This window comes from Heptranchias perlo, chromosome 4 (genome assembly GCF_035084215.1).
Source record: "Heptranchias perlo isolate sHepPer1 chromosome 4, sHepPer1.hap1, whole genome shotgun sequence".
Taxonomy (NCBI): Eukaryota; Metazoa; Chordata; class Chondrichthyes; order Hexanchiformes; family Hexanchidae; genus Heptranchias; species Heptranchias perlo.
Genome location: NC_090328.1, coordinates 7,532,923 through 7,554,162, shown reverse-complemented (window position 1 = coordinate 7,554,162; position 21,240 = coordinate 7,532,923). Strand labels below are relative to the sequence as shown.

The window sequence follows — 21,240 nt, the reverse complement described above, 5'->3', positions numbered from 1 at the left end:
TTGGAACAAGTGCGCCAGCATGGTGCCACTGGTCCTGTGAAAGGTTGAGGCAGATGTGTGCGCCCATAGCGGAATATAATTTGAAGCAACAGCAGCAACTCTGGTTGAAATGCTACCCCAGCAAGGATCACTTACCCCGCCGTGCCCAAAGAATTCACAGTAGCAGCAGTCACAGTACTTTCCTTCCTTCTGATTGGTTGACGTTGAGGTACTAGAGCTGTGTTCTGAGCAGCTGTCTTCATCTTGACTCTCTTCCCCATCAAACTGCTGATGATCGTACACATTGCTGCTCTCACATGGGTGTCCCTCACAGTCCGGATCACTGCAGAAGCATCAAACCAGCAGTTAGACCAGAGAGAGACGTGACGGTGCACAAGTATGGGAAGAGAAAAGAATACAAAAATATAGGTTTCATATCTGCCAATTTTCAGGCCCGCTTATCAAGGGATACCATTTTAGGTTAGCGTGTTGCTTCCAAAGGTTAAATTGGTCATTATTATTCTATAAACTGTAATTTCTCTTTAACTACAGCTTTCCTGCATACCCTCTAACCTTTAGTTTACTCCTCCCCCCCCGCCCTTGCTTGCCATTCACTGATTATTTTCATGCCCTGTAAAACACTCAGACTTCTCTCTGTATGTAAAGTTGTTATTGTTACTTCTAGTCTGACTATATTTATATAGCAACTTACGTCTCTCCGAAGTGTCTCAAAGTGTTTCATGCACATGATGTAGGCAAACACGGCAGCTAATTTATGCACAGCAAGATCCCTCGAGCAGTAAATGGATAAATGTGTAGTTGATGGTGGTTTTGGGTGAGGGAGCAATTTCAGCTGGGGTGTCAGAACATTCTGCCTTTCTTTGAATGGTATCATGGGATCTTTTAACATCCACTTGAACCAAAGGAACAGACAGCAACAACCTAAATTTAGCGTCTCATCCAAAGGACGGCACCTCCGACAATGCAGCGCTCCCTCAGTGCTGCGCGGCAGCATCAAGTCCAGATTACGTACTAAGATGAGCGATGTGTCAATATATTGGGCAACAGGGCTTCAGTGATGGCCTCATTTTCTATGCAAATAAAAGGATATGTGGAACAAAGCAGATGGAATCAGGATCAGCACTGCTTCAGGCCCTATGGTCTGCTGTCTAACGTCAGTGCTCACGATACACAGAGTTCAGCGTTAGACAACATTATCACACCATCTTAACTCAGCTGCAGTCATTCCTGAAGTATCCGCCATGAAATTTATGTATAAATCTTGGATCCATTTTGTCCCAGACTTGCTTTACTCGACTCATTGATTGGAAATACTTTACTGAAACCTCAAATAACCGTAACAATCACAGATACACATCACGTACTAACCTGCAGACACTGGCTGAAGCACTCACTGAACTTTCTGTAGCAGCTGCAGGGGGTGCAGTTGAGGTTGGACAGAGCACAGAATGGGGATCGACAAAACCTGGGGCTGTTGAAGCTGTCTTTGGAAAAGGCGAAGTCACAAGGTTAGGCATGTGAGGTGCAGAGGCAGGGGACAGCGGCGTGGGTGTGAGAGATGGAAGAGATGTTAAACCTGTGGGGCTGTTCCTAGGTGCGACTGGTGTGGGATGTCTATGGTCCTCTTTACCTAAATTGTGGAACACTTCACCTGTACCAAAAGCAAAGCACAAAGGAAGTAAACAACTTGGAATACTGCCATTGGAAATGCAGAACACCAACATGTTACAAACTTTGGGTTAACATATTTCCTCAAGTAGAGAAATACTTAGCAAATTGAAGACATTACAAAATAACAATAAATTTTATGTCAGAAAAACTGAAGTTTAGCATTAGCTTGCCAATTTTAAGTCTGCAATTTTTGCAAGAGACACCTCGTCCGTCTCCCAACTTTGAGATGGCCTGTTCTAGTCCTCAGGTTGTGGTTACTCAGCTCTACTTTCCACACAAGGGTGTTTTGACCAGTGCTTTTCCAGGCAAAACAGTGCAGAGAAGAGTCACCAACATTTGAATTGAGTCCCCTGCCCAGCAGTTGGAGAAGCAAACGTACTGTGGCAGCCATTGAAAAATCTACCACCCAAAAAGCTTCCCCGCCAGCAGCAATGGGCAGCTATAAAAGGGGAAAGATGGAAAGAAGTGAACAAGAAATTTAAACCAATTCACTTAGTCCTTGCACCAGATACATTTACACCACACAGTGTATTAGAAATATTTTTTTAAAATGCTTACTTGACGGAATAGCCTGGTAATTACTATTAGCACAATTATCTTTTCCCAGCACTCGTGCACTCATTGTCTACTGTTCGACTGTACATTCCCCTTGGTTCTATGACAGAAATCATTAACCAGCTATGACTGACTCAGGTCCCGTGAAGGAGAAGAATTGAATCAAATGAATACAGCAGTGTGCGTGGCCCTATGGTGTCCTGAAGGTGGTGTCTGTCAGCTGTCTAATAAAATTTGCTTTTGTTTCTCAAATCTGTTGTAATCCTTAAAAGTTGGTAGTTCAAAGTGCATAAAGTGTTAAATTTATTGCTAACAGTTCAAATATTAATTTCTCTTTGTCTATGTATGCCATCTCTGCTCTGGAAATTGGTGATCAGTGGAATCCATATTTCTGGTTTCTGCACAGAACTTTACAACAAAGAAGCAGCCCACCTGGCCCATCACATCTGTGCCAGCTCTCAGAGAGCGATCCCCCTCACTTCCATTCCCCCCACCCTTTGAAATTTTTCTTCAAATATTTATCCACTTTCCTTTTAAAAGTTATTATGGATTCTGCTTCCATAGAAACATAGAAAACAGGAGGAGTAGGCCATTCAGCCCTTCAAGCCTGCTCCGCCATTGATCATGGCTGATCTTCTGTCTCAATACCATATTCCCGCTCTCTCCCCATATCCCTTGATGCCTTCTGTGTCTAGAAATCTATCTAGCTCCTTCTTAAATATATTCAGTGACTTGGCCTCCACAGCCTTCTGTGGTAGAGAATTCCACAGGTTCACCACTCTCAGTGAAGAAATTTCTCCTCAGCTCAGTCCTAAATGTCCTACCCCGTATCCTGAGACTGTGACCCCTCGTTCTGGACCCCCCCCAGCCTGGGGAAACATCCTCCCTGCATCCAGTCTGTCTAGCCCTGTCAGAATTTTGTATATTTCAATGAGATCCCCTCTCATTCTTCTAAATTCAAGTGAATACAGGCAGAGTTGACCCAATCTGTCCTCATACGACAGTCCTGCCATCCCAGGAATCAGTCTGGTGAACCTTCGCTGCATTCCCTCAATGGCAAGTATATCCTTCCTTAGGTACCACTGTTCCTGGTAGGGCATTCCGTGACATAGATAAATGGGCCAAAGTATTTTACAAATAGGGGCAAGGAAGAAGGGCACTGAGCCAGGCAGGAAAAATTAAGGGGGTTGGCAAAGGCTCAGTCAACAAAATGGGTTTTGGAAGGTTTTTAAAAGCAGGAGAGGGAGAAGAGTTTGGGGAGGGTTTTCCAAAGAGCAGGACCGAGACAACTGAAAGCTATGCCAACAATGGCGAGACGAAGATATCACAGCAAGAAGAACAGAGTACTCAGCAGAGAATTTGAGCTGGAGGAGATTGCAAGAGTTAGGGTCAGGTAAGGCCATGGAGGGACTTATGGGCGAGGATTTTGAATTGCATGTGTTGGGGATCGGGAGCCAGTGTAGGTCAGCGATATCGGGGATGATGGGTGAGTGGGACATAGTGTGCAACAGGATACAGGCGGCAGAGTTTTGGACAAATTGGAGTTTGTGGAGGGTGGAGGGAGGCCAGTCAGGAGAGCAGTCGGGTCTGGAGGTGACAAAAATATACCTATGGGTTTCAGTGCCAGTGGGCGTAGAGATGGAGACAGGCAGTGGTATGATGGATAGGGTATGGCATTTAAATCCCAGCTAACGGGCATACAGGTAGCCAAGATTGTGAATGGTCTGGTTCAGCCTGAGAGTGTAGCCAGGGATCAATGGCAAGGGAGCAGAGTTGTGGTGGGAGACGAAAATGACTACTTCTCTGGAATCCTGGTGACAGCACTGAACTGCTATGTGGAACTGAACCAACATTCACAGTTTCTATTTCTGTACAGCAGACAACTGTGAACTTGACAGGAAATGAATTAAGTTTATATTGAGCTTTGGAGCTAAAAGGAGTTTGATGCACCGTAGCCGTGGTAATGATAAATTAGTGAGAAAGCAGCCCCAAGTTACTGCAGCTTAATAATTAGGATATCACTGAGTTGAAGTGTAATTTATACAACGCACGCAGCCAATAACGTCAAGTGATAAGCCGTCACCTCTCATATTCACAACACAGAATTTGTTGCGTCCACAGGGGAACTGCCCAACCAGATCGACCTTCCCCACAGTTGAAAAAAAGATTCCAAAAAAGCTGTGCACTCATGCTCAGTACCAGCTGTAACCACTGCCAATCAAACCTCACATGGTCTGCTGAAGAAAGACTTTCACGACCTCAGGACATATCAAAGCGCTTTACAACCAATGAAGTACTTCTGAAGTGTAGTCACTGTTGTAATGTAGGAAACGCGGCAGCCAATTTGCACACAGCAAGCTCCCACAAACAGCAATTTGATAAGCACCAGATATAATTAATTAATTTTTTTTAAAAAATGGTTGAGGAATAAATATCGGCCAGGGCATCGGGGAGAACTCACCTGCTCTTCTTCAAAATAGTACCACAAGATCTTTTATATCCACCTGAGGGGGCAGATAGGGCCTCGGTTTAACATCTCATCTGAAAGACGGCACCACCGACAGTGTAGCACTGCCTCAGTACAGCATTGGGAGTGTCAGCCTAGGTTATGTGCTCATGTCCCTGGAGTGGGACTTGAACCCACAACTTTCTGACTCAGAAGCGAGAGTGCTACCCACTGAGCCACGGACGACACCGTACTACACTCCGCACGATACGAAGGTCAAACATCGTGGCTCTCAATACGCAAAAGTATCCGCCACTACGCTGCTGTGTCATTGTAGCTCACTCCACGGAAGAATAGACTGCCCTTCACTGGCGGATCAGTGCATTTATCTGGTGAGGAGCTGAGCCATTCGGCTGATCATTAGAATGACAGGAGGGGCACTACAGTTTGACTCAGCACTCCTGGGTTAGGGAGAGGAAGACGGGAAAGAACCCACAGCCAGAGTTCTCGGTCCCGATTGCTATCCAGCAACTCATATTGGAAATGCATGAGTGCGAATGTTAGGAGGAGGACAGGATTGGACTCATCCGTGAGGATTGGACTCATCCATGATGGCTCCAGTTGTCAAAACTAACATGAAGAACAGCCATTTGGGCAAGATATTGGGGTTTGCCCGCCGCCTGTGGAATTGAACCCTAGCAAGCGATCAGTCTGTTCAAGGGAGGGGGAGGACTGGTAACAAAAGATGGTGCAAAAATATGAAAAGGAAAAGACAATCTACACGAGACAAAATACCCATTAAAAGCTAAGCCTTTTGGTTGTGAATCAAAACACGTCGGAACATACATTGTATAAAAGGTAACCAGTATAACTCTGAATAATCCAGGTTCAACTGAAGTTAAACGCTGGAGAACGTGGGTTACGTTTACCTAGTGATGTAGGCCTTTTAGATGAAACCTTAAACTGATTGGAGCTGGATTGCACAGTGGTGGCTGTAGATGAGACAGAGGAGGTGGCTGACGAGGTTGCCATGACGACTTTGTTTGTTTCCATGGAGGCAGGGGGATTGTAGAGACATTTTTTCCTTGCTGCGGGCTTTTTCTCCTTGGTATCCATGACAGCAGTGTCTGTGCTGGCTGTGGGAGGAAGTGCTTCGGGCCTAATCTCTGGAAGCGGTGACCCCAACATGTCACCTGCGGGACGATGACAAACACAGATGGTGAACATTTCGAACCCTCCCCGTGTGTCCACCAAATCACCGTGGACCTGCAATACCTTCACGGCAATCTTCGATTCAGAAATATTATTACTTTCAGTTTAAAAAAAATTAATTTTATTTCTCTCTATTGATGGGCTAGCCACCTAGCAGGCCTATAAATACATAGGTTAGATGCCAGGACTATGCTTTTCTCAGAAGGTTTTTTACTGTCTGGGAAAGTGAATGTCTAAGTATGGATATCGTACAGTCCTTATAAAAAAAAAGGGACGCGACAAGTTCCTTGGCAATGAGGACATTAGGGTGTGCGAGGAGGTTACATGGGTTAATTAAATTTGCCTAGTGATGTAGCACGAGTGACCATGGTCTCACGGAGCTTGCTCAGTTGACTTGTAGAATTGGTGAGTTGTATCCCCGAGTCCCCCCTCACACACTGAAATTGGTTGCCGGTTTTCGTGTTCTTTCTATCCCCTCCACGGAGGGCAGTGCACAAGGTCGCACCATCTAGTTAACAGAATGGCCACTGATGAGCCGAGCCCTCTTTTCTCGCCCTTCTTTTCAAACGCGCCTAACTTTACATGGTAACCAACAAGCGGAAGGAAAACTGACCAGCTTCCACACTGAAACTGCAGGGTACTAGGAAACACATACTCAAGAAGGTTAATTATAATCACAATTTCTGGGTGGGGGGGGGGGAATTTTTTTGCTCGTTTTGCAGTTGAGGTTAGGACAGGGGTTCGTTTAAAAATCGTCTGGATGCTGCAATGGGAAGACAGTGGGGCTAGTATTCTGGAAGAGTAAGACCAATTGGGGCGAAGGGCCTTTTTCATCCGAACCCATCCTGCAAATCTTACTGCTGGGAAATGAGAAACGCTTTCCATTTCAGGCATTCAGTCAACACCAAGCTCTCTCGGGTCAGGAATAGCAGAGCCAGATACAGAGTAAATCGCCTACTCTACCCCAACGTGTCTCAGCTCCAGCCTCAGAAGAGCACCTCCTACTGCACGACTGTCACATTTTTTCTTTTCATACACCACCCATCCTATGTCCCCTCTCTTAGCAAGGTCGCTATTTTAGTGCTGATTAGGGGATGTTTTGTGCTGCAGGCACATGCCTATATGAATGGGACCGAGACCACTCAAACTCACCTCACGTAGGATCCTTACAGTTAGCTGACAGACAGAGGACTTTGATCCCAACAGTCTGGGCTGGATTTACATCCAGGGCCCAGAGGTGAAAGGACAGTGTCTGACCCACTGCAACACCCAGTTCCCTATTATAATAACAACATTCAAAAAGAAAAAGGTTACGGTAAAATAAATTTCTAGTGTGAAGATACCCAAGAGACAGTATGGAGAAATTTCAAAATACGCGCATTACATTCAAAGTTACACCAAGAGGATGACACCATATAATATTCAGTCAAGCAGCAGCAATTCACAGGACTGTGTGGAAGGGTTTCTTCCCTCGAAGTGAATCGAAATGTAAATGGCAACTCCTTACCAGATAATGTTTCTGGTAGGAAAGCAGCAGGGTTCCATGGTTTGTCCCCATTTATTAGTTCGGATCCCCAGAGACTTGCCAATTTATGGGACGTAAGGAGCGGATTGTTCCAGTCAGTACTTCCAAAACAACTTGGGTAGATGTGGTCCTGGAGCGAAGCATTGAACACCTGATGTTTGCTCGTGTGATTGGGAGGCGGGGCTGACGGAAGAGTCTGCAAAGCAAAGCAAAGCAAAATTACACGGTTACCGTTATTCACTCAACACCCCGTTGACGCATCGCAATCTAACCTGCACATTCAAGCTGCTACCGGGCTACAGGTTTGAGGAGTTGAATGTCTAACCATCTGTTTACGGGGCTGACAAATAAATGATGGTCAGAAGTCTCCATCCCACCAGTCTCAGATGATGTCAAAAAGGTGTTACAATTTAGTCTTGGCTTCACAGACACTTCAGTGGAGAGGCACGACTGTTATAAATGATATTGGTATTGTTTAAGTACGTTCTGCAGTATCTTTTCTAAAGAGAAAAATGCATACCTTATATGGAGAGAAGAAGAAAAATTTACATTTATACAGCACCTTGTCGCATCTTTCAGCCATGCCTAAAAGCTCTACATGTGCAATGAACTACATTGACGTGCAGTCACTGTTATGTAGGCAAGTGGAAAAGTCACTTTATGCACAGCAAGAGAGCAATAAGATGAGTGACCAGTTAATCTGATATTGATGGTGTTGGTTGAGGGAATATGATTGATCAGGACACTTACAAGATATAGATCAGCCATGATTTAATTGAATGGTGGAACAGCCTCCAGGGGCTGAATGGCCGACCCGTGTTCCTCTGTTCTAGTCTTTGAATGATGCAAAGGGCTCTTTCAATGTCCACAGGAACAGGCGAGACAGGGTCTGAGCTCTTCCAAAGGACTGCATTTCTGACAGTGCGGAACTTGCTCAAGACTGCGCTAGTGTGTCGCCCTCAATTTTTAAATATTTGTTTTATTAAAAACGCTGACGCTGGCAAAGCCGCACGCTTTGCCCATTCATAGTTATCCTCAGAAGGTGGTTATGGGCCTTCTCCTGGAATCGCTGCGGTCCTTGTGATGGTGCTCCTACCGTGGCGTTAGGTCAGGAATTCCACGACTTTAACCCAGCAATGGTAACTCATACTTTATACAGATAGATGTCTAACATTCAGATAATTAAGTCGAATGAACAATACACCAAACTTTAAACTTAAGATAAATGCACAATATTTTTTTTAAAAAGGAAAGAATGACAAAGAACTGAGAACAATGGTTAAAGCAGATGGGCACAGTTCATTAATAGACTCCTTCTGACATATAAACACATCAGGACAGCTAATAGTCAGCTACATATCTATGGGGAATTTCAGCTGGTTGCTAAATCATCGTTAGCAACAGCGTAGCCACTTGCTAGGTTTTAAGCTGAAAACAAGGTGGGAACCCTAAATCCTATGCACATCAAAGCTGTACTGCTCTTCCGCGCGCAAACATTAAATGCGTTTTAGAGACGAAATAATTCAGAAAGGTGCTTTGTACAAACTAAGTAAACGTGGAAAGAAAACCCTCTTTCTGCAGCAGGTCGGAGCCTTACCTTGTTGTGCGTGAACGGCGGAGTTGTTGCATACAGGGTTGGATGGAGGAGAGGTCGAGGCAGGTGAGGGATGGTGTGGAGTGGTAAATGCCCATGGATGTGTGGGTAGAGGTGAAGAGCAGGATGGGAAGGCTTCTCTGTGGGTAAAAACTGGTGACCGCTGGGTAGACGCCCGGCTGCAAGTGCGGATGTGTTCAGGCCAGAGGCTTCTTGCTTGCAGACATGGCATTCACAAACATTCTGAACCTGGTCAGCCTTTGGAAGAACAAACATGTTAGCAGCTTTACCTGATGTCAAATGCATTTTTAAGACGTGCCTTAGATTGGAGTGACCCCACAATTGACAGAACATTGTGTCGGAGGTGGCCAGACAGTCTTAGCATGATGGCAATGGTGCATGATAGTGCAGCACCAGACTGTACAAAACCGCCTGGCATCTTTGCCACGCACCTTAGATGCAGCAGAGATTTACTCATACAAAATGTACCCAGATGATGCCAGCAGCACAAGATCCCTCGACACATCCTGCAAATCTCCAAACCTACCGAGTGAGGTGCAATCTGGTGCCAGAGGACCATAATTTTGCACAAAAGGGCTCAGAGGCAAGGAAAATGCTGGTTTCCAAATGGATCTGAGAAACAACAAATAATTTGCCTTGGGTGTCAGCAATATATTTATCATCTTCATTTTCCCCCCCAGACTTTTACATTGGTTGACGTAACGGTGCAGTTGTACATTTTCCTTACACTGCTGCAATGAGTCTGTTTACATTATTATATAAATTGGTGTATCAAGAGTTATACACTACAAGATCATGCTGTTTGATTGGCAGTGGTCATTGGGGGATTTTACCATGGAGGGCACCCTAACAGGTCTGAAAGTGCCATTGGGTTGGAATATTATCCTTGTGCCACTGTGAGCGAACATCAATAGCATCTTGAGGGACAGAATCCATGTTGTTGATGACTTCCGCTATTTAATGATGTGAGGATAACTAATGAATAAATAAAATTCTCTCAGTTCATTAAAGTGTAATTAAATTATAATGGGATCTGCTTAATAATTGATACAACTGCACAATTTCATTCTAAAGGATGTTCCAATTTAACAGGCTTCAATTATACTTCATGTTTGTAAAAAAGTCAATTTTTCTTGGGTTTGACCCTGCATCAACTAAATGCTTTCTGAAGCAATTATGCTGAGGAAAGGATCAAGGCTTTATCACAACGCCTAATACTTGCACTTGTATAGCACTTTTAACGTAATAAAACATAGCATCTCATACACGTGGAAATAATCGAACACTGAGCAGTAATAAAAGAGTTGGGGGGGAGGTGACTGAAGGAAAGATCGAAGAGGTAAGTTTGAGGAAGCTTGTTGAAGGAGGTGTGAGAGGTAACAAGGCAGAGGGGTTTAGATAGAGAATTCCAGAGTGTGAGGCCGAGATAGGTGGAGCAGTGGGAGGACAAGATTGAAAGGAGGCCAGAGTGGGAAGAGTGAAGGGCCATTGCTGGAATGTCTCTGAGGTAAACGCCTTTCCTTGACACTTTTACCTGTTGTCCTCTGTGCCCTCTTTCCCTTGGGTTTTGTTCAGTCCTACAAAGGATCTAACGTATCTTCCAGTTAATCATAGAAGATTACAGAACAAGAAGAGACCATTCAGATCATTCTGTCCATGCCCTGCATCTTCCTCTGCTTCAAAAATTTACCTTACCCTTAAAAGATGTAATGATCTCCGCCTCGATGTGTGGCGGAGCATTCCACGCTTCAACAATCCTCTCCGTAAAGAACCTCTAACCGAACACCTCTCCTCAATTTCTTAGTGGTAATTTTAAATTGATGATCCAATGTCACTGACAAATCACCCATGTCTTTCCATGTTCAATCCATCAAAACCTTTCATAATCATATAACCCTCTTATCTGTCTTCCCAACTGGTTTCTCATCCCTTGATTCGACTAGGTGTGATGACGAGTCTAGACCTTAAACATTAAGCCGTCTTCTCTCATTAAGAGGCTGACTGACTGCTGTTTTATTTCCAGCATTTTTAGTTTTTATTTCATATTTCAAGCAATTGCAGTTTTTTTCCTTTTTGCTAACGCGACAAGTACCTGCTGACTGGGATATGATGGCGGTGGACTGTCCCTCCTCACTTCTTCCTTTCGAGCTGCTCTCTTCCCGTGCATTTCCTCCGTATGAGACACAGGGGGTTCGCTGCTGCTCTCTCCATCATCACCATCCTCATCATCAACTTCCGAAGAGCTACTACTGGTGCTGCTTATCTGGGGAGACTAGAGTGTAAAAAACAAAAGGGTATTAAGAACAAATGAACTTGCATTTATGTAGCGCCTTTCACATCCTCAGGACAACCACAGCGCTTCACAGCCAATGAAGTACTTTTGAAGTGCAGTCACTGTGGTAATGTTGGGAAACAAGGCAGCTAATTTGTGCACAGCAAGCTTCCACTAAGAGTAACAAGATAAACAGATGGATAATCAGCGCCTAGCCACGCATACTCGATGCCAGGGATGCAGAAGAGAAGCCAGGAATTGGATCAGGACCTGGATTATGCCAGACCCTAGCCCCAACATGGTCTCAACAGGGGGTTGGTTAAAAAAAAACATGGCTGCCTGTTTGAACCAGAATCTCCTGCCCGACTTCAAAGGGGGTGGGCTCGGGAGGGAATTTCCAGGCTTGAAATCTCCTTGTCCCTGGCCTGCAATACACTGAGCGCCCGGAATGTGGGGCTCAACGAGGCATGCCAGCTGTTAGCATAGCAGCTGTCTAGGAAACCTGGGGGTGTAGGCCTAGGCCTCCTTCATAGAATCATAGAAATGTATGGCACAGAAGGAGACCATCGTATGTATGCCGGCCGAAAAAAGAGCTATCCAGCTTCATCCCACTTTCCAGCTCTTGGTCCGTAGCCTTGTAGGTTACGGCACCTCGAGTGCACATCCAGGTATCCTTTAAATGCGATGAGGGTTTCTGCCTCAAATACCCTTTCAGGCAATGAGTTCCGGACCCCCAGGATGAAAGAATTTCTCCTCAACTCCCCTCTAATCCTACTACCAATCACTTTAAATCTATGACCCCCTGGTTATTGATCTCGCTGCTAAGGGAAATAGGTCCTTCCTATCCATTCTATCTAAGCCCCTCTTAATTTTGTACATCTCAATTAAATCTCCCCTCAGCATCCTCTGTTCCAAAGAAAACAACCCCAGCCTATCCAATCTTTCCTCATAGCTAAAATTCTCCAGTCCTGGCAACATCCTCGTAAATCTCCTCTGTACCCTCTCTAGTGGAATCACGTCTTTCCTGTAATGTGGTGACCAGAACTCTAGCTGTGGCCTAACTGGTGTTTTATACAGTTCTAGGATAACCTCCCTGCTCTTATATTCTATGCCTCGGCTAATAAAGGAAAGTATCCCGTATGCCTTCTTAACCACCTTATTGGCCTGTCCTGCTACCTTCAGGGATCTGTGGACATGCACTCCATGGTCCCTCTGTTCTCAGTATCCTCCCATTTATTGTGTATTCCCTTGCCTTGTTTGCCCTCCCCAAATGAATCACCTCACACTTCTCCGGATTGAATTCCATTTGCCACTTTTCTGCCCACTTGACCAGTCCATTGATATTTTCCTGCAGACCTCAGCTTCCCTCCTCACTAACAACCACACGGCCAATTTTTGTATCATCCGCAAACTTCTTAATCATCCCCCCTACATTTGAGTCTAAATCATTGATATATACCACAAAAAGCAAGGGACCTAGTACTGAGCCCTGCGGAATCCCACTGGAAACAGCCTTCCAGTCACAAAAACACCAGTAGGCTATTACCCTTTGCTACCTGCCAGTGAGCCAATTTTGGATCCAACTTACCACTCTCCCTTGGATCCCAAGGGCTTTTACTTTTCTGACTAGTCTGCCATGTGGGACCTTGTCAAAAGCCTTGCTAAAATCCATGTAGACTACATCAAACACATTACCCTCATCGACCCTCCTTGTTACCTCCTCAAAAGATTCAATCAAGTTAGTCAGACACGACCTTCCCTCAACAAATCCATGCTGACTGTCCTTGATTAATCCGTGCCTTTCTAAAATCCTTGTAAAAACAACTGTCTGCTGTGCTGAAGAACTAGCACCTGCCCAGTGCCATATTACCCATAATAGTGGGGTCATTGTCAGCCATATGGAAATTTTAAAAAATCTTCCTCAGACCCTGGCTATGACACGGAGTTAGGGGTGGAGGTTCCTGGTGACCATGCCCCAGCACTTAAGTCGGAGAGTTCCTACCGATTTTTGGGGCCTCTTGTTCTTATGTCTTGATTTCTAAGCTAAGTGATTGATTCCTACTGGGAGGAAAATCTGTCCGTGTTGACTGTATCGCTCCAATACCAGCACATCACATTGAACGCTACTGCCAGCTAATCCACAAGGGCATCCAAATAATGGCGGGCAGGCTGCAGCTTCATTTCCCAGCCAAAGAATGGAGCACATACAGAAAAGGGACTAAACGGAGAGGAGAGACAAAGACTACCGTTCAATTAGGTACACTCCGAGAAACAAGCACTGCAATAAACTGGCACCAAAATGGACACTTGCCTTGTATGTTATCCCTCAGTCCTCCCTTCCATCTCAAGGCACTTAAAACCTCAAGCTTGGCTTCACCAAGACACTTAGTTTGTTTTCTCCATTAATTCTTTCAACCCTTTTGCATCAAAAAAACTTTCCCCTTGATTCTGGATTGCTTTGTCCACCCTCAAGTCCAAGGAAAGAGAAGGGACTGAGAAAGATGTGGGGCCTGATCTCTGAATAAGGGATCGGCCTGTTGGGCCCAATCACCTTTCCTGATCCTAATAATGAAGTGAAAAGGAACAAGAGTAATAGCACCAGGAAAACAAGCAAAAAAGAAAAATCATCCTATTTCCGATTTATTGGTTAGCTCCAATGGTTTTATTTTCTATTATAGTTTAAATGGAAACTGGAGGGAGCGCAAAGAGGGATCAGAAAATAGCTAACAAGCGGCCTGTCCCAAATCAAAATTCTACGAGTACAGAAGGACTGCACAGTTACGGGTATCTCTGGCTCATCCTAAAAATTTGAGGGTTGCACAAAATCATTGACTTTGAGGGGAAGATAAATGTGCTGGGAAGTGCTGCATAAAAATTAAAGCTAAGTAACCAGACCATGGTAATGGAGGCAAAAAACACTTAAGTCATTCAAAAGTTCCTGGTGGGATAGTTAATCCAGCACAGGGGTGGCCTTTGCCCACCCCTTGACTTTTATTTCTTTACTTTCACATACCTCATCCTTTAATGCCATATTTTCACCCCCACCGTTGAGTTCTCCATGGATACCATTCATGTTGGCTACAACTTCTGCATCATCATAGCTGTTGAGCGGGTATATGTCAGCAAATTTGGCCGATAACGGTGTCACGTCTTCATCGTCACTGCCACTGAGGAGAAAAACAAAACAACCGTATTATGTGGTTATGCAGTAATGTATTCAAGCATTTTAAATACCACCGTAAAGCTTTCTTCAAACATCTCAAAATGCTTTATACAATTTATTACATACTTGGAGAGACTCTTCTGTAAAAGAACGAACGAACTTGCATTTCTATAGCGCCTTTAACAACCTCCCAAAGCGCTTTACAGTCAATTAAGTACTTTTGAAATGTAGTCACTGTTGTAATGTAGGGACATGCGGCAGCCAATTTGCATACTGTACGGTCCCACAAATGACAATGAGATAATGACCAGATAATCTGTTTTTGGTATGTTGGTTAAGGGGTAAATATTGGCCAGGACACTAGGGAGAACTGACCTGCTCTTCTTTGAAATAGTGCCATGGGATCTTTTACGTCCATGAGTGTGGGCAGACGGGGCCTCGGTTTAACGTCTCATTCGAAAAACGGTGTAGCACTCCCTCAGTACTCCACTGGGGTGTCAGCCTTGATTTTGTGCTCAATTCTCTGGAGGATAATGTGGCAGCCATTCTGTGTCAGCAGCATCTAACAGACTTCAATGAGATGAATGGCCAGTTGGTCTGTTTTTGCTGGTGTTCAGCGGGGGAGCAATATTGGTCAGAACAATGGAAAATCTCACTGCTCTTCTTCAAATAGTGCCATTAGACCATTTTCTGTCAGCCCTGGCTCAGTGTAGCATTCTCACTTCAGTCAGAAGGCCTTGGGTTCAAGCCCCACTGCAGAGACTTGAGCACATATTCCAGGCTGACAGTTCAGTGCAGTACTGAGGGCGTGCTGCACTGTTGGAGATATTGTCCTTTCAGATGAGACATTAAATCTTGGGTTGACATTGATCTCATGGTACTATTGAAAGAACAGCAGGGGTGTTCCGGTGTCCTGGTCAATATTTATCCCTCAACCAACATCACTAAAACAGACCTCATCATTCATCTCATTGCTATTTTTGGGAAATTGCTCAGTGTAAATTGGCTGCCACGTATCCCTACATCACTACAGTGACAACACGTCAAAAGTACTTAATTGGCTGTGAAGAGCTTCGGGATGTCCAGTGGGTATGAAAGATGCGATATAAATGCAACGTATTTCTGTCTGAACACGCAGACAGGGCCTTGTTTAACAACTCGTGGTATCTCAAGACAGTGCAGTGCTCCCTCAAAGGCACTGAAATTCCACTAGATTGAGCGCTCAGGTCCTGGTGCATGCCCCGAACCCAACAACCAGATCTGAGAGTCCACTAAGTGAGCCAAGCTGACACAAAAACAGTCATCGAATTGGTGTTTGTTTTTGACTCTGTTTTGACATTTAATGACTGGATCAGAAAATATTCCATATACAAAAATGGTTCTGTTTAGCATATTGTTTCCTCCTCCTCCTCCTCCCACCCTCCACAACAACAAAGGACACAAAATACTGAAAACGTCACAAGGTCCAAGACCTGAGCACTTACAAGGTGGGGGCTGAGTTGCTATCAGCCAAAATGAGCCGTGGGTGTTGCTGAATGGTGATTGGTGAACTCGAGCCAGATCCCGAGCTTGCAGATGACATGCTAGGAGGACGTATCTCCGAGAGGTAATCTGGAGCAGATTCTACTTGTAATGGTAATGTGTTAATAGAAAGGTCGTCAGGAATAGGTGAATCCATGATGCCACAAGTGAGTATATGAGAGAGGCTGCAGTCGTCACATGTACACCTGCAAAAGGTTAAAACAAAGCTGAAACACCTGAATCAGTCCTTTGCATCAGGAATAATGTTGCAGGGGGCTGGGTGGTAGTCCTTTCACTTATGGCTCCAACTAGTGGAATGAAAGGTTCCTTTCTTTCTGCTGGATTGAAGGGAGCCATGTCAAGTAAGTTATTTTTAAATCACTCCCACGTGGAGAAGGCAAGAGAAGTTTGTGCTGGTCAGGTGAGGACAGTAGCACTGGGGAATGAGAACCATTTCTACAAGGGCTCCCACAAAGGATCAGATAATTAAAACAGGGAGTTGCATAAACAGTTAAAGCCCCAAGCTAATTCCCAAGGGGCAATTTTAACCTTACCCGCCCAGAGATCGGGTGCTACGCTGGTTTTACACTGTCAGTGGAAAGCAATATTGAACAGGGCGTAAAACAGGCATTGCACCCGATTCCATGGGTTTCCCGCAGTGAGTTAGGTTAAAATGACTTCCCCCCAGGCCCTGCTGAATTAGTTGACCTCAGCCAGTTGGAGGCATTACAATTGACCTCAGTGCTCCTAGGTTAGAGAGGGGAAAACTGTCGGCATTTCCCAATTGAACACGTTGGGTGCCTGGACATCAGGCAAGAGCCTGATCAGTCTGGGCTCTTGTGCCCGCTATGACCGAAAGGCCTGCCAGCACTCGCCATGAAGGCGAAGTACTGGGCATCAAATGTGGAACTATACCCAGCAAGAAGCCAACATCTTCAGGGAGGCCACTGGCAGAAGAGGGAAAGGAAATTTAAACAAAGGACCAGGGGGCTGAAAACAGGCCCACGGATACTTGACTGAATAAACAGGACCAAACCTATAAATAGCAGGAGAAAGAAAATGTTTCCATCTGGGGACAAGAGAGAGAACTGCTGTCAACGATGAGAGAAATACTAACAATGCAGCAGAGAATGAGGGATCATATATGGCAGAGTGATGGAAGGTCACCCGATCAAGACAACTGCACCCGACACGCAGCTTGTACATTCCTGGGTGAACCTTCCCCACCTCCACCGCGGGAAGGATAACGAACATATGGCATATGGGGATCAAACATATAAGGAAGAATTCAGCCTTCCTTTTTCATTTGTTTTACATATTGAAAACATTGCACCTCTTTGGATCTGAAGTATGTCGAAATCCTTGACCCCCAGCCCACCTCAAATGAATGCTCTCTGGACACTTACCTGCGCCTATAGTTACAGTTGGGACAATCGGGCATGCTCAGCCGTGATGACAGCATATGCCTCATCGCGTCTGTGAAATTATTCTCCCCAGTTAGTGCTTTCTTGCTGTTTGTAAGCTGGAACAAAAAAATTGTGAATTTTAATACATTGAATCCACAACAAAAATAAAACTTAAAAGAACAGAGGAAAACTCAGGGATGAGAAAGGGCCACTTGGTCCATCACTACATTAATTTTCCTGGTAAGGAATTATGGTCTTTCACCTCCTGGACCTAGACTTCAAATTCAGCTCAGAGCGATGGGATGAAAATCATTCCCGTCTGCTGGCTCTAAGGAGTCCTATATGTGAAGTCATATTGGGCCGTCTCAATCCAGATCCGGTAGCACAAAACTGCCCCATATTCAGTACATAGTGGCAACGTGACATAAGGATGGCTAGCGTCAAGAAATGGGAAAAAAATGCTACACTGGGGCAGTATGGGCTGCTCTTCCGAGTTGGGGTTAGGGTCGAAGCACACTGTTGGTTGGGGCAAAGTGGACTGAACATCAAATTCCTAGCCTGTGAGTGCCTGATGCTGACAATGGGTGCCTGAAATGGAAAGTGTTCCAATCCCTAGACACTGGCATCCCTCACCTTAACAAGCACAAAAAATTGAAGAACTTGTAAGTGCCTTAACCATGTCCTCAGGATGTCCAAAAGCACAGCACATCCAATGCATCTAATTGTATTTGGAATAACGCTAGTGTTTTTGCCTCTTATTTTCCTCCGTAGATTACTGCAAATATTTAGCACTCTTTGAAGAAAGTTTTTCATGGTTTCTATACTAAATTTACTTTTCACTAATTGTCCTCTGGCCCTACTTTCTTGCTGTACTTTGATTTAATGCCTGGATTTACCATACCGATATATACTACTTAATATTGTCTATGCAATCATAGAGGCCCGCCCTTAAATATTTTTTAAAAGGTGGAGTGTCTTTACTCATTTTTCATAGCTCATCTTCTGGAATCAGTTTTATTCTTTTCCATTTTCTTTCTACTGCAAGCATCCCGTTTTTTGTGGTGTGCTGACCGACATTAAGCATGGCATGACCAATGCATTGCAAAGTGATGCATAATTCTACTAGAATAGTGCAAGCCCAATAAAACCAAGGTAGCCACACCAAGCGCAAAGAAACAACACTTCAAAAAGTACTTAACTGGGACGTCTTGAGGTCGTGAAAGGCACTATGTAAATGCAAGTCTTTCTTTTACAATGTTTGTGATCCTTTGACGTGTATATTTCAGAAAGACATTATTCCTCTATCATTACTGAAGTGCCAGTATGGAAGAGTTAATCCATATTACATGAAATGTTACGAATAAATCTTTGATCTTGTAAAGAGTTAAAAATGCAGGGCACGTCCTAAGTTAGTGTTGAACTCTTCACTTCTCCCACATGGAATTCAAGCCAATTACAACATTTGCAAACTGTGGAAATATCAAATAGAAGTTTAAACTGAGCAGAATTCATAAAACCAGGTCCCTGGGCTCCTGGATTAGCTCAGTGACTTTTAGCGGAGGAATCACTGAACCACAGAGTTCAGGAAGGTCCCTGGTGCATTCCATGGACTGTGGCGAGTTCATCGATCTCAGCTAGGGTGACAGGAGGGGCACTATAACTGATTTCAGCATTTCTGTGTTGGAGATGAAGGGAGGGGGAAGTGCTGGGAATTCTGCTCCTGATTGCTATCCAGCAACTCCTGACTCCTGTTACTGTCGGGCGAGGGCAGGGTCTGACTTGACCATGCTGGCCCCACCTCATGGTTAAATAGCATGCAGGCATGCATTGTGTTTAGGCTGGCACAAGGAATGGCCACTTGGGGTGAGGAACTGAGTGCGATCAGCAACCACGGAACCATTACCTAAGCAAGGAGTCAACACTTTGGAGGGAAGAAAACCAGTGAAAAAAATAAAGCACAGTAAAAATAACGATCTATGGCCTTCTTCTTTTAATTCAGAGTCACTGAACTTGACTTATCAGTTAGCTCAATTTTTATTCTGAAAGCTAAGCGCTGTTTTAAATAAGTTGCTTAATTTGAACTATTGGATAATTTGAATTTTTCCAGCATAACCTATTATCCCAGATACCCTTCTGTTACTAAATAATAGACCTGTTTATAAATACTGAATGAAGTGATTTGTTCCAGATCGCCTTACTGTTCCTTTTTCTTAAACCAAGAGGGGAGCACCAAGATAACAGGAACACAATCAAGCAGCAGCAGGCTATGACCGAGCCATTTCTGATGGTGAGGCGACTGTAACGGTGCTACGACTGGTCTGGAGATTCAAAATCCCTGGGTTGGTGAGAGGAAAATCTTACAGGTTTCCCCATTACTGATCACTATACAGAAACCCTTGCCGGAGAGCACGTAAGAGAGAACAGCACTGGGCTCACCCGTGATGCCCTTTCTGGTACAATGGCATGCCAGCACTCACTGTCTAGACTCACGGATGACGAATGGCCACTTGGGCATGGTACCAAAACACTATTGATGTTGGGGTCAGGACAGGGATAAGCTTGGCTACGATGACCCCCTGTGTTTGAAGAGCCTGCCAGCACTCAATATCCAGGCTGACTGATGAATGAATGAATGGCACTTAACCGAGATAATGGAGGGAATCAAGAGAGGAGAGGAGCGAAGTGCTTTTGTAGGCAAACAATTTGTAATTTGTGCATGGCAAGACTCCACAAATAGCAAATGAAATGAATGACAAGTTAATCTGCCTTTCAGTAGTGTTGGTTGAGGTATAAATGTTGTCCAGAAGACTGGGAGTACACTATGCTCTTCAAATAGTTCCATAGAGAAGCAGAGTGACTTAGTGATGCAGATGCACAAATCTTTAAAAGTGGGAGGACAAATTGATTAAACTGTTAAGAGCATAGATTTTAGAAATAGGGGCAAAGAGTGCAAAAGGAAAGAGGTGCTAAACCTTTCAAAATTATTGGTTAGATGGCAGTTAGAAGAACAGTGTGTCTGATTTTGGGCACCTTACTTTAGGAAAGATTTCAAGGCCATGAAGAGTGTAGAAGAGATTCACTAAATTACATTAGGGACTGGAGGCTTTAGTTATGAGGAAAAATTAGAAAATTTTGTATTTTTAGTAGAACAAAGATGGTTAGGAAGAAATCTGATAGTGGTCCTCAAAATAATGAGGAATTTCGATTAAGCAATTCAAGAAAAACTATTTCCACAGGTCAATGAGTCAATAACTGGACGGCATAAATTTAAAGTCATCACCAAAAGTATGAAGGAAGGCAATAGGAGAATATTTTTCTAGACTCAGACATTGAAGGCCATACCAGAAAAAGCAGTGGAAACTGAATACATAATAACTTTTAAAAGGGAGTCAGAAAGCAAAATGTAATGGGGTATGGAGAAAGGGCAGATAAAGGGAACGAAGGGGGTGCTGCTACACCCACAATAGGTTGAAAGGCCTCCTTCTGTGCTGCAAAGTTTTATGAGTTGACATCCATTTCAACAGAAAGATGGGGCCTCCGCTTGATATCTTATCCAAAATACGGCATTTCTGATGATGCTGCACTCCTTCGGTGGTGCACTGAAGTGGCAGACTGGGTTACATACGCTGAAGTCCTGGTGTGGAGCTTGAACCCACGATTATCTGACTCAGGGGCGACTGCACCAACAACCAAGTCAAGCTGACAGTCAATTTAATATTCTGTGTACTTGGAAACGATCAACTTTAGCCACATTCTCTCTCCAGACAAGACAGCTCATCCTCTTCAAAAATCAGACGAGACTTGTTGCTTTGTTGGAGCTTCCAGTGCTTTGCTGGTTGTCACATTCAAATTCT

General features: G+C 44.3%; 1 protein-coding gene across 3 annotated transcripts in view; it reads right to left on the bottom strand.

Moving 5' to 3' along the window:
- Positions 1–21,240, bottom strand: part of fam193a (family with sequence similarity 193 member A) — a 220,711-nt gene that overhangs the window by 27,939 nt on the left and 171,532 nt on the right. For all 3 annotated transcript variants that reach the window (XM_067982416.1, XM_067982417.1, XM_067982418.1), the window contains exons 10-18: positions 17,387–17,502; positions 15,944–16,186; positions 14,310–14,463; positions 11,117–11,296; positions 9,007–9,261; positions 7,392–7,605; positions 5,602–5,865; positions 1,369–1,651; positions 136–322 (exon numbers count right to left, since the gene is read on the bottom strand). In XM_067982416.1, the coding sequence (XP_067838517.1) occupies positions 136–322; positions 1,369–1,651; positions 5,602–5,865; positions 7,392–7,605; positions 9,007–9,261; positions 11,117–11,296; positions 14,310–14,463; positions 15,944–16,186; positions 17,387–17,502 (1,896 nt within the window). The remainder of the gene's footprint in view (positions 1–135; positions 323–1,368; positions 1,652–5,601; positions 5,866–7,391; positions 7,606–9,006; positions 9,262–11,116; positions 11,297–14,309; positions 14,464–15,943; positions 16,187–17,386; positions 17,503–21,240) is intronic.